Genomic DNA, 14586 nt, shown 5'->3' with positions numbered 1-14586 from the left:
GCGGCCGGTCGGTAGTGCCCGTTTCCGGATATAATTTAATATTTTCTGTATTTGTATGTTAGCGACAGGCGCAACGGACGAAAACTATTCATAATTTCTATAGTGCTTTTCCATCCATTGATTCTTGGAAAATGAGCGACACACGCAAGATTAAGGTATTTCGTATTTTCTCTTGTGCCGTCTAATTAGACACAACTTGATTATCTCGATTTATTTAAAAGTTAACATAACACTTGTTCTATTCATAAAGATATATGGAATCCATTATATGCGTAATTATATGAGGTATACAGTAATGTAGCAATAAAAAGTTACTAATTGACTATTGTTTACATTCACACTGATAAGTTATCAATTTGACAATGACATTTTCATGCTGTTATCTAACCTAACTCGGAGCTAATTATTGTATTAAAATTGTAAATAACAATGGCTTATGACTTAAAACGTGAAGAAGAAGTGAAAGAGTACATCGAGAACCTGGGTATAGAATATCGTTTTGGGTGTTATAAAGAGAAAAAGCCAGAAGTATGTCACCTGTTAGGTGACTATTTGGAGGCAATAAAAAAAGATTTTGATAAGGCGGGAAAGGTCTTTAAGAGTAATTGTGACGATTATAACTACGGAAAGTCGTGTCTGAAGTACGGAAACTACGTTTTGATTGGGCGCGGGAAGGACAAGCCTGACCCAAATGGTGCGTTTACATACTTCGAAAAAGGCTGTGAACTTGGTGATCCCACGGCCTGTATGCATGCTGGTTTGCTCCTCACCTCTACTGGACCTAGCCTCAATATAAAACGAGACGTTTACAAAGGTATGTTGGCATTTTGGTTTCATAACCGCAATTTTATAGTCAAGATAACCTTTTAAAGCATTGGCTGATAAAATGTTAGAAAGATAAAAAGAAACAGTTAAAGAAAATACGCTTACTATTATAATTTAAACCGTATGTGCAATAGAATTTCACATTTTGGACTAGACTGCAACTTATTCTTTTTTTATAGGTTATAATTTACTAAAAAAAGCATGCGATAAGAATGAAGAAATGGCATGCCATTACTTGTGCGGAATGTATCTCACTGGCGTACCGAAAAATCCAAAGGAATTCAACCCGCACAATCCGGAGAAGAACAAAAATATAGAATTCCTTATAAAATCTGATATGAAACAGGCATTTCAATTTGCGAAAAAAGCTTGCGAACTTGGGAACATGTATGCTTGTGCCAATGTTAGCATGATGTACAAAAAAGGAGATGGAGTGGAACGAGATATGGAAGAGTCAAAAAGATATTTTGAAATTGCACAAAATCTCCAAAAGGCACATGAAACTGCGAAAGAAGTTAAATTTCAACAAGGTTTAGAGAATTAACGTTTTTAAAAATATGGTAGTCTGTAGATAATGGTCAAGTATTGAATATGGAACTCAAATAATATTAGTTATAAAAAATTATGTGTAAACCAGTTATAGATGAACTCTTGAACATGGATGTGTATGGAGACATGTCTCTACTTTATTTATTGGATTTATAATGATTTGGGTGGTTCTTGTTTAATTGGTACTATCCTGAATAATCTTCTAATCAGATTAATGGGCTCACCTTATCTGGTAAGGTGGAGTGCATTTATGAGATATTTGAATAAATGTGGAAAACTCACCAGTTTGTTATAGTTTACTACAATTTTTTATTAGTTACTGTATGCAATACAGCTTTGTATATAATGCAATATTTTAATAAATAGAAATCATTGTTAATTTTTGTGCATTTTTTTTGTATAGCCTTGTCGTGCCTGATAAAATTTGACTGACTTGACTGTATGTATATTTTTATTATTAACATCCTCAGTGGCCTAAACGATATGCACTGTGGGCATTGGATGAGAAAGTCCTGTTCCTGGTAGGGTAGTAGGGAAATGACCTTTTGTAAATTGACTCTGGGTGGTCTGGGCAGTGCCAGACAGTAAAGATTCCGCTGCTTTGGCACTCATACTATAGGGAATTCCTTACTTTGGATTCTCATGTGGGGTAAAGCGGCAGATATTCAAACCATATTCCGTCTAGGCTCTCGGGTTTCTCTCAGAGAAAAGTTTAAGGAGACTGGTATCATGACCGTGGCATCACAGTACATTTACTCAAATATTTTATATACTCGTAAAAATATACATAATTTCAATAAGAAAGAAGATATCCATAATATTAACCTTAGAGCTAAGTCCAAACTCATGGTACCACGATTTCGTTTAACCAAGGTAAACAACTCTTTTATGGGGAACTGTATACGTTTTTACAATAAGATTCCGGAGCATATATTAAGTTTATCATTTCCTAAGTTTAAAAACTAAACACATAGAAAAATTCGTGAGGTCCGTTGGTTCGTTCCGTGGCTTAGTTGATATAGCGTCTGGCACGGTATGCAAGAAGACGTCGGTTCGAATCCGACCGGATCGAAAGAATTTTTTCTGAGTGTTCGATCTTTGTATTAATAATTTAAAAACTACATTAAAAAGATTTTGATCGAAAAATCATATTACAAAATTGAAGACTACGTGTTAGATAAAGATGTATGGAAAGACGACATTGCTCCAGAATCCACACAAATTTGATTCAAAGTGTATTCCATAGCATTTAAGTTTATTTGAAAAGAGCAATCCCTAGAGTTTCTTGCTCGTTCTTCTCAGGGAGGTCAGCGTAGTGAACGAGCAGTAGCTTAAATGTGACGATTTCAAGTGTAAATTTATTTTACCTATGGAATAAATAATCTTTGACTTTGACTTTGAAACCAGGTGATTGGTCTGGCGCCCTTTTCACTTTATTATATGGACACAAAGCTTTTTCAGATCGACTGAAGCAGGTACCGTGTCGGTAAGTATGGTCACTCTCTTACGCGTCAATTATCACTGTGTATCACAAGAAAGTTCATCTATGAATTTTATTCTAAACACCGAGAGATTGGCCTTATACTAACGTGCGTAATAATTTAGCATTATACTCGTAGACACTAAATTAGCCCTTCTGAGAATCCAACCTGAGACATATTGCCCAGTGTACTTATTGGCGGATTTGCTCTAAGGCCTACTGGCCCGGGCTTAGGGCGGCTAGATTTTATGGGCGGGCAGTCCCGTATCATTCTACATAAGTTTTGTTTATAGTGCCGCTCCCTATCAACCTCTTGGTTATGCGAGCTCGCACAGGGACCATCTAAGTCAAGTCTTAACCCCGGATCAGCACGTTTGCACGTACTTCATCCGGTTCTCATAAGGCTAGTACATTAGGTGAGCCGCCCGCCCCGGGTCCACGTACAGCACTGTCCCTATTTTCCAGATTATTTTATTGTAGGCACGCTCACTTCCCGTCGCGCTCCGCACGACTAACGGTTGCTACCGCTGAGCCGCCGACTCGAAGCCGACTACCAAATCTCCTCATTGGTGGCGGAGCTGTAAGTCACGCTCACTCCCCGACGCCGAATGAACGGCGTCTCTACAGCTCCCAAATTCCTACCCGGCCGGAGGGACCGGAAGATGTCTAGCTCCCCGGGCTAGTGCCGGAGATGCCAAGTGGCAGTATCCTGCGACAATGTCCGGACATAGCCACCGACTTATAGGGCAACTCACGTGCCCCGCGTGTCTCCTCGCCACAGACTCTCAACTAGACCGCTACTAAGACGTGCTAGCTGCGCGTGAGGAGAACGTCCCGGTCACACACGGCAATCGTGACAAAAAATTCACGGATGATAAAAAGAAATAACTCAAAATACGTAAATAATAAAGGCTCACGCACACTATGGCGGGCCGCACTGCACCGCATCGTATAACAATAATCTTCCTAAATTACTCGTACATTTTATGTATAAAATATAGATATGTTACATATCTATATAATGTAATGTATAATCACTACATATTATCACTACCGCGTCTGTCTATCTGTAAGATCGCGATAAACTCAAAAACTGAACTGAACGGATTTTCATGCGGTTTCCACCAATACACATAGTGACAGTGAAATTCATTATGTAGTCTACCGGTATATGATGAGTGCTGACAAAGGGGTGGCTGGTACTGACTACATGGCCTGGGGCCTAGGGCGGCCAAGACTGCAAATCCGCCACTGAGGCACTACCTGTTGTGCTACCGGAGTCGCCATGACTTGACATGGTAACAACAAAACAAATAAATTCTTTGAAATTCCGCCACGCCGACGTGTCGATTGACCAAATCAAACTTGCTTTGTGAATACATATCTACCATTCACCAGATTGGTATCATCGGGGGCTCTGGTTTCGATGATCCTGCACTATTCGAGGATCCTATTGAGAGGGAAGTGACTACGCCCTTTGGCAAACCCTCTGACGTGCTAATTGAAGGCAGGATCAAGGGCGTGTCATGTGTTTTGCTCGCTCGACATGGCAGGAAACATCAGTATCAGCCCAGGTGAGAGAAAAATCTAAATGGAATAATTCAAAGTTAAATGTTATTATATTCATTATGGTACCAAAGAAATACAAAAGAAACATTAATTTAAGATGTAAAAGGTGGGCTAAAGGTGGTATTTTACAATCCTCCTCCTCCACAATAATTGAGAGGAACTTATTCGCATAAATTTACAATACTTTAGCTTTCATATTACCTATTTATTAATGATACTCTAACTGACTCTGTGGCCGAACGGTTACCATGCCGAATTGCCACACAGAGGTCCCAGGTTCGATTCCCGGGTCGGGAGAAACATTTGTATGACCTACGTTTATTTCATCGTGAATTTGTGGTTGTCTATGTTTGTATCCATGGCACTCGCGACACAGGGTTTCCCTAGTGTGGGGCTATGTTGAGTGTATGCGTTATTATTATTACACTTGTAATATTATGATATTTACTATTATTATTTATGACAGATGTTAGTATTTTTTTATTAGTGGAGCATATTTGCTATGTGAACACAAAAAAAGACGCCATTTTCTATTAACGATCTATCGAAACTTCTGAATACGTACATTAATAACGAAATAAACTTAAATTGCCGTCAGTTTACTAGCTTAAAGAGATGCAGTTTATCAAAGCAGAGCAGAGTGTAAATGTAGTTAAGCGACCACTAGAATATCGTCAGTTTGGACGATTATGGAAATAAAAACATAATGTACGGAGGAGCTCAAACATACAACAAATTACCAAAAGATATTGAGGAAATACAATAATTCCAAGATTCAATAAGAAATTAAAATCCACATCGTGAATTTCTCGCTGTTTTGATGTTTGATGTTTTTATTTCTATAAGTTATTATTGCTATTAGCGTATCACCATGGCAATTGATCTGCACACGCCAGCACATCACGTATCTTGTTCCGTTGCACTGGAGGCGATTTTCGAACAAAAATGTGTAGTCTGTTGTCCGTACATTATAACACATTGAAAATATTCCATATCAAAAGGACCCAATTTTTTCAATAAATAATTTATATATTATTCTTTTCTATTTTTGAAAGAGCTCGTTCAGGGAAGTACTTCCCTTACTACCTTACCCTAATTCTGCCGCCAAACGGTAATGTGAGCATTACTGGATTCTAATTTTCACGGGTAAGGGTGCTGGTGAAGTTACAGGCACTTGGGACTTGTCTACTTATACCTCAAAGTGACGAGCTCAGTCGCAGTGCCCTTCGGCCTTTGCGGTTAAAGCGTTGAGTGGTACTGCAAACTGCAACTGCTATGGACAGACATGTCGCTTACCACCAGGTGTACGACTTATTCGTCCCGTAGTATCATAAAAACTACTGATATTATTCCAAATTACATTTTAAATAAATGTCTGTTAAAACACTTTTTGACCATCGTTTATATTAACAGTGACATCAACTATCGTGCGAACATCTGGGCGTTAAAGGAAATAGGGTGCACACACGTGCTGGCGACCACGGCCACGGGCTCGCTAGTCGAAGACTACCGCCCTGGAGACCTAGTCATTGTCGACGACTTCATTGACAGGTATGTGACTTGTATAATCTATTAGTAATTAATAATAATAATAGAAATCAGATACCATAGATTATACTTCAGAAACGTTCATAATTCAAAACATTTATAATATTTATATCTAAATATTTCGAAGAGGAGAAGGAAAGACATTGTGGTACAAGTGCCTAAAGTAAATACAACATTTGCAAACAGACAATTCAGCAAACGATCGGCCCGTTTGTACAATTTCATGAATAAGGAATTAGAAATATATGCTAAAAGTTATAGAGACTGCAAGAAAGTTATATCAGGATGGCTCCAGTTGAAGTAGTATGAGGAAACGGAAGATCTATTTGAACACTTGCTTTAAAAACACTACTTTGCTAATCTATGGCAACAGGTTAACACGCGCACACGCGCACTCGCGCAGATACATACGTTTTAAGATTCACATTAAATTTAAAATTAGAAGTTAAGAATATTGAAAATTAAAAAAGAAATGTTTGTTTCGACGATGTCTGGAATGTAAAAACGAAACACTAAATTATGTACAAGTTAAAAATGTTAAATGTGCATTTATAGATATGGAAGAGCTGGAGAGGAGATATCATCCACAGTTAATGTAAAGTTCATTGTATTAATAAACGTTTGATTTATTTATTATTTATTTGTTTATTTATTATATTAATCTAAAAACTCTGAATAATATACCTACTAAAAGTGTTGAATACACAATCGACCAATCAGAGGGCCGACATTATTTACATAGACAGATGTATTGCTAACTCGCTCGTTTAAAGATACGCGGCCCATGTCCCGTGTAGATCCCTAATGACCGTCGCGGTGAGCAGACGTGCGTGACGTATGCAGCTGCAATGGTAATTACTATAAAAATAAAAACAGCTGATTATTAATGCTTCAAAAATGTCTTCTGTAGCTCATGTTCTGTAACTCCTGTTCAATAAAAAGATGTGCGTTTCGAGCCCGCGGTCCGAGCAGAAGCGAAACGCGTCTTGTCGCTCTTGTTGGATGGAAAGCTTCGTCTGATCGACTCAAGCCGATTCCACATAAGTGTGGTGACGTCCATACACGACATTCCACTACTACCATAGTATAAAATACGAGTAAGATAAATAATACTATACATATTTTTGTTGTAATTATTAAACAAAGATAGAGTACAAAGAAAAAATTCACTTCCACCAACCAACGTATCCTACCAAACCTTGACATGCCAACTAAGCCACGGAACGAACCAACGGATCTCACGCATTTTTCCTTGTACTTGTTGCACATCTTTGTTTTTTATTTTTAACATGTTTGCCGTAGCGCCATCTGTGAGAAATCTATGAAAGTTTTTCTTCACTCAGCGAGGTACTTTTTTTAATATATAATGTACACGCTTAGCCACAATCTCACCTGATGTTGAGCGACGATGGGACGCGTTTGCCTAAAAAATGCCTATTCACTCTAGCCAGTACCTCGGCAGTTTTCGCGCGACCACCGCGCGGCATCCGCCCAATTACCACGCTTTCACGTACATTAATGGCAAATCTGAATTCTATTTACTAGGCAACAACATTTAAATGCCTTGGAATAATACAACCGCGCGGCCCGCGCGGTCGCCGGTCATTTAAGTTAAAACGTAAAACTAAATAAATAGAGCGTATTTTGCCATGACAGTTAGATGCACGCGGTCACGCGGCGTAAGTGCGATGAAATTCGTGTAAAGTTTTGGCTGAAGGGTGTTATATATCGGCGATTCCGTGACTGGTTTCCTGATACTAGATTGCGCCACACGTCGCCGACAAGTGGAATTGGAGTAGATTAGTTATTTAGTTTATTATATTGTCATATATTAGTCCTTAAGGTGTATGTTATATGGGTCATGTCATCATGTGGCCTCAATTATATGACTAAAAAACTATGCTATTATGTATAAGTGAACAACTCAATTATTGTCACTTTAATTTGTACTATTGGCACTTCACTGTAATTTGCGTTTTTTTACCTTATAGGGTGCCAGTAACGTAAACGTGGCAGCACTAGACAGCTTTACCATAACTTTACCTTATACAACCGGTTTAACTCCTTCAGGTTGTCTTGATCTATCGTATTTGAACTTTTTTAATAACTTTTATATTTAAAAAAACGATCTGAAAAATTTGCTTATCGGCTTTTTTATTGGAATTACATCTGTTTGCTAAGTCTTATTGAAATCTGTTAATCCCCCAGTTTGCCACCCTTAGAGGTGGAATATTTTCTTCAAATTGAAAGGCACCAATACTGAGGCACCCTCGACCAACAAAAAAAAAGAATCATCAAAATCGGTTTACAAATTTTTCGGTTCAAAAACGGGAGTTATCGCGTAATATACACACAAAAAAATGCAGTCGAATTGAGAACCTTCTCCTTTTTGAAGTCGGTTCATAAATATTGTGGCTGATAAATGTGCCGAAATGTTTATTTGCAAAGAGCAACCACTAGTTTCTTACTCATTCTTCTCAGGTGAATCAGCTTTACTCATATCTGTCTTACGGGTGAATATTAAAGTTTAAATCACAAAGATCCGAGAGGCACTGTCACTGCGCCTGAAACTAAGTTGACAAATCCCATGTGCCAATAATTTCACCAGCACCCTTACCCTTCTAAACCGGAACACAGTAATGCCGACATTACTTCTTGGCGGCAGAAATATACAGTAAAATCTTTTTTTAGAACTTGGGGTCGAAAATGCACCTTTTACGACCGCACAGAGGGCGGTCCTCGTGGCGTCTGTCACCTTCCCATGAGGCCCGCGTTCTGCGAGAAAGCGCGTCAGGCCATGTACCAGGCTGCCAGAGCGAGGAACTATCCCTGCCATGAAAAGGGTACTGCAGTTGTCATACAGGGACCTAGGTAAGATATTTCAACTATACTTGCTTTAGAATTATACAGTTTCTTTTTTTATGATGCCAAGTAGCAGGATGAACAAGTCGTACGCCTGGTTATATATTGCAAAGGTCTGAGGGACGCTGGCACTGCGCCTGTCATCCTGACACATAAGTTGACAACACAGTAACACAGTAATGCTCGCGACACTACTTGGCGTCAGAAATAGGTAAGGTGGCAGTACACTGAACAAACTCTTTCACAAGGAGCTCTTTTGCTACTACATACTATGTATACCACCCTTAGTAAACCATTGTTTTAGATAAATACATCTTTTTTATTTAATAATAATAATAAAAAAGATGTATTTGTTTATTCACAAGTAAAATAGTTTACAAAAAATAAACAAGAAAAACAGCGAATAAAAACCTTATCGTTCGCCATCACATGCTGTCAGCCGTAAAACAAAAATCTCATTCGTTCATTTATGCAATTTCTTACCACGATACGATGATTTCTTTTTGTTATTCTGATATGTCGAGACGGTTACAAGCTCGATGGTCACAGGTTGATCAGCCATCGGCAGATGGCAGCTTTAAGAACAGATATATCTGTCTACTCTTTACTACGCAGGTTACTAAGGAAGTTCTCCATAAAAACTGTCCGCTAAAATAAAATAGGCAAGCGGGTGCGTTCGCCAAAATACCACCTTCCTTTTCAAACACCGGGTGTCTACACAGTAAACTGCAGTTATGGAGGTCGCTGATTGGTCAGACCAAACGGACAATCTCGACCGTATGAAAGACATATATCCGAGCGGTTAAAAATAATAACGCACAGAAGTCAAGCTATAGCACAACATCTTACGGACAGAACTTCACTACGTATCACGTTTGATACGAGAAACCATCGATATTACAAAGCGCCAAACGTTTAACCGTGAAGACGGAATTAAACTATCTAGTGCGTGGAATCCGGCACTTAGTGCTTACAACAATGACAATAAAAAAATGGTTTGACCTCAGTTTCGAGTGTGGATATAGTGAGTGTGGTTTGTCGGGAAAAAGTGACTGACAATGGTAATGCCACAACTAATCGAGATGAACACAGATATTGTCTGTGGAGATGAAGGTAATCGTCGACAGCGAAAGTGGGTAGACAGATATGTTTGTTGGCCAGTCAATTCATGACAATGGAGCCTGTAACCTTTCCGAAACATCGGGAAAATAAAGAACTACCCTAATAAGAAACCTGTAATTTGTGATAATCATCCAGATGCAGTAAAGCTCCTTTTGAAAGAGTATGAACAGGGAAATGCTGCATTTGTTTGCAGTGTCACTCGGACCTTTAAATCACAAAGATCGCAAGGGTGCTACCATATTATGGCACTTGGCCTTCACCCTTAGACGTAAGTTGACAAGTCCCATATGCCTGCAATTTCACAAGCACCCTCATCTACAATTCAAAACCAAAATTGCTGCTGAAATAAGTATCTTCGGTGAACGGTAGATATTTAAAGAATATAAGCCGATGTCAAAGGTAGGTACTACGCAACAAATGTTGTAGCACTTTCTAACTGCCTCCGTAGCCGAACGGATACCATGCCCGACTGCCACGCAGAGGTCCCAGGTTCGATTCCCGGGCCGGGAGAAATAGTTGTATGGCCTACAATTATTTCTCTCGTGAGTTTGGGTGTAATTTGTGGTTGTCTACATGTGTGTCCATGGCACCCGCGACACAGGGTTTTCCTAGTGCGGGGCTATGTTGAGTGTGTGCGTTATTTATTTATTTATTATTTATTTATTTCCGCTTAATAACGACTATTATTAAGAGATTAAATTTCATAGACAAACTGACGGGAGTTATTTTAAAAAACCGGTCGCCATTGGTACGTTTACAAATTTACATATTTTTTTCCCACTTGCGAAATCCACGATTTCAGATTTTCGAGTCGCGCAGAAAGCTTGATGCACAAACAATGGGGCGGACACTTAGTGAACATGACCACTGTGCCAGAGGTAATTATTTAAAATTTGTTATTATTATTAATATGAAGATCGAACACAAAGAAAAATTCCTTCGATCTGACAGGACTCGAACGTGCGTTTGTAAGCCAATCTACAGCAACCACTCTACCAATTGAGCTACAGATCGAGTCAGTAGATTTCTCAGTCCTCATTAGCTTGCGTCTATACTAACCGTGTATTTCATTCAAATCTCATCTGGGGGTCTACTCTCGATCTCCGTCCAACATCCGTCCGAAACAATTACTGTCAAATAAGTAATATTCGACAAAATTAAAAGACAAGTATCAAGTATGAAGCTCCATTTCGCATGATGCGTCTTTTCATTTGGTCAGGTATTGCTTATTTGGCAGTAATTGTTTCAGACGGAGATCGAGAGTAGACCCCCAGATGAGATTTGAATGAAATACGCGGTTCCAAACCCCCAGATCCAAAGTCGAGAAATTGACTAGATCGATAAACATGATCCCTTTAAAAAATGATTTTTTTATGAGACAGTCAGTAGCAGTAAACCTTCTTGTGAAAGAGTTCGTCCAAGGAAGTACTGCCACCTTACCTATTTCTGCCGCCAAGCAGTAATGTGAGCATTACTGCATTCCGGTTATGACTCGGCAGACATAGGTAAGTAGCAGTATTTCCCTGGACGAACTCTTTCACAAGGATCTCTGCAGCTAGTCATCTGTTAAGACTGTAAATCAATCAATCTAGGTTCGCCGTTATAAGGTAGAAAATCAACTTGCATTTTTTTTTTAATTTGAAACGGAATAAATAATTAATAATAAGCGTTGGCAGGTGGTGTTAGCAAAAGAAGCAGGACTAAGTTATGCAGCAGTTGCTCTCGTCACAGATTACGACTGTTGGAGAGACAATGAAACTTCGGTATGCCTTTTTTATTTTGAAACATATCATATATAGGCCGAAAAGTTAATTGTACAAGCAATTGAAGTTCAAGCATCTACTATAAAATCCTCTTATTTCAATAATATAAGAAAAATGTGGTTGTAACACCGATGCACTTTGATTGGAAGCAAGTGTAAAGGTAAAAAAAATTAAAATATAACTTACACACAATTTTTCAAATTGATTCCATTACGAAAAACGAGTAAGAAACTCTAGAGGTTACTCTTTTTTTACACTTTTTATTTCTTTTCAAATGTTATAAGTAAAGGGAACTGGGATTTTTTTCGTGTACTTAGAAATTTATCATCCAAGTACCTACACAGAAACTACATACAATTCTTTATGTTCTCAATATTAGTTTTAAACTTCGTAAATGATAGATTTTTAACATTAATAGAAAACTTATTACAGAAGCATATGTATGTAGGTATATTGCCCCACAAATAAAGGCTTAATTTAGTAAGCCGCCACGGTTGTCAAAATGGTACGTAACGTATTCATTTAAAAATACAATCGCCTGACTGGTGAATTGAAGCGAGTCAACTATATGTTCGCCATGTTGCGGAATTTTTAAGAGCAAATTTCCAACCCTGGCAATACTAAATCAATACTATACCATTTTAGGGTCCAAAAATAACAAATTATTTTCAATATCAGGTATCAGTGACCGAGGTGCTAGCGATGTTCGCTAAGAACGTAAAAAAAGCCGCCGACGTGGTGATCGACGCTGTACAGATCCTTGCTTCAGACAACGACATCGGTTATATAGACGCGCATAAGGTGAGTTTATTGTGCACTGTAACTCAGAAAGTTCAAGAAGACAGTTATTGACTCTTCACGCTGGGATTAATTATAGTTATTTTACGTGGTATAGAAATGGTTTAAATGGCAATACTATAATAAGTTTCACAAATTGTTAGAAGAAACCGTGATATCAATAGCAACACTGAATTGGAGAGACAATATCAATATCACAGAACTGCCTTCAGCTTTACGCGTTTAGCATGCAGTTGCAGAACTCTCCGTTCTCAGTTCCGAGAACACTTCCAATTTTTTGGAATAAAACACAAGTGCGTGTTTTGTTATCTAATCAATAACCTGATACCCAAAACCTCGCATTAAGGTTTATTACTTCTAATAATTATGTATTAAAAGCTCAATATACATACAAACAGCAATATCTAATCCCTATTTATTCTAAAATCTTAACTTTAACTCAGTCAACTTTACTTAATTCAACCCTACTTATTATTCACGCCTCTAATTACACCTCCCTAATGTAGATAGAGTTACGGTCGCTTGAAATCGGGTAGTGTAATAAGCGCTTAAAACGATACCACGGAAATTACATCTTAATTTTTATTTTTTCAATTATTTTTGCAATTTAGTCTTCAATGAAATGTATTTTTTTTTTTGTCAAATAGACGACACCATCGCCTCGCCATTGAAGAGAAAAATACCAAAAAAATTGCAATAGCAGTTAAGTAGCAGCTCGATTGCTAGCCACCGACAAGCCTTAACTATTCTTAACTTTTAGCAGAATACCAAACATACGAAATCCTGCCATTCCGGTTGTTTCACTCGTGCTTCACGGATTTACCACATAGTATTAAAAAGTAATTTGTCGTAATAAACCTTAATTAGCGTAGTCCGTATCTTCTGCGTTAGCGTAGTCGGATCTCAATTCATATGTATGTTTTTTTTATATGTATGTTACGCGATAACTTCGCCATTTGTGAACTAATTTTGATGGAAAGAAGGTACCTTAGATGTGGTCCCATTTAAATTTCAAGAAAATATTCCACCTGTAAGGGTCGCAAACTAGGGGATGAATCACTTTTGAGGACGGTTTTTTAACCGGAGGTTAGGTTATGCTCATTTGGATTTATAACTATAGGTATATCTGTTAAGAATATGGCTATTTATTTTCATCGTGTATTTTCTCATTTCAGGACCTGGTTACCTCAGCAATTATGTTAAAAGAATAATCTTTATAGTGCAAGTTATAAATTATAACCGACTAAAGGCTGATGGTGCTTTGGACCGTCGCCATGTTGCAGATTATAAAATCTACTGTCAACAACACATGTATATTGATATAAAAATATAATGATGATTTCCTGCCAACAAATGTCAGGAAATTAAGAGTTGATACTACCTCAGCGTGAATTCAAATTTTTCCCGTACTGAATCGGTTCTATTGCGCAGAGTGAGCGTCAGGGACACTGCCTTTATTTCAGAATTTAATTTTTGACAATCGAAATTAAAGTCATTTGAAAAATGTATATCGTATACTATATGTGTTCTATTTAGTTCACTTAATATAAAAAATCATTGGTATATGTAAACTACGTAAGAGTAAGTAAGTAGTTGAATATAGCGGTTTTCTTGTAAAATTTCGAGGTAAGTTTGTGATATTTTTTCTATCATGAACATTTTTAGGAGTCGTGTTTTCACACCGTACACCACTCAGTGTATATCCTTAATTTTACTATATATTTTTTCCAAAGGGATTGACAACACTTTCACTGATATGCGGTTGTATCGATTCTTAAACTATTGAAGAAAAATTACTATCTGACAATTCTAAGACCTGGCTGTATGGCTAATTAGACACATCAGCCTGGTCCAAAGGACGAAAAAAGTTACTACTGATGCAAATGATCACAGTTTGTCACGGAAAAATGTCAGAAAATTCAATTACTGAAGAAACATCAAAAGAGGCTAGTTAGATGCCTTAGCCAGTCATAAAGGACAAAAAAACTTGCTTACTACTGATGCAAAATCTGTGATATTTGTCTGTCTATACATCAGTTTTTAGTCCAAACTTGTAAGCCCTTATATAAA

The 14586-nt window shown here is 37.8% G+C and overlaps 1 protein-coding gene across 2 annotated transcripts; it reads left to right on the top strand.

The window, feature by feature from the left end:
* Window positions 1–2: 2 nt before the first annotated feature.
* On the top strand, window positions 3–13826 carry LOC113227407 (S-methyl-5'-thioadenosine phosphorylase-like). 2 transcript variants are annotated; one of them, XM_026460315.1, is made up of 9 exons: window positions 181–814; window positions 1005–1228; window positions 4253–4428; window positions 5837–5974; window positions 8663–8842; window positions 10758–10833; window positions 11632–11718; window positions 12397–12519; window positions 13692–13826. In XM_026460315.1, the coding sequence occupies exons 1-9, from the start codon at window positions 430–432 to the stop codon at window positions 13725–13727; spliced, it is 1425 nt and encodes a 474-aa protein (XP_026316100.1). In that variant the 5' UTR covers window positions 181–429; the 3' UTR covers window positions 13728–13826. The 2 variants fall into 2 exon arrangements, with proteins under 2 accessions (XP_026316099.1, XP_026316100.1); XM_026460314.1 differs by lacking the exons at window positions 181–814; window positions 1005–1228 and adding an exon at window positions 3–155.
* Window positions 13827–14586: the final 760 nt, after the last annotated feature.

This window comes from Hyposmocoma kahamanoa, unplaced genomic scaffold, assembly GCF_003589595.1.
Source record: "Hyposmocoma kahamanoa isolate Upper Pololo Valley unplaced genomic scaffold, ASM358959v1 210, whole genome shotgun sequence".
In the NCBI taxonomy this organism is placed as follows: domain Eukaryota; kingdom Metazoa; phylum Arthropoda; class Insecta; order Lepidoptera; family Cosmopterigidae; genus Hyposmocoma; species Hyposmocoma kahamanoa.
This window is presented reverse-complemented; position numbering and strand designations above follow the sequence as displayed.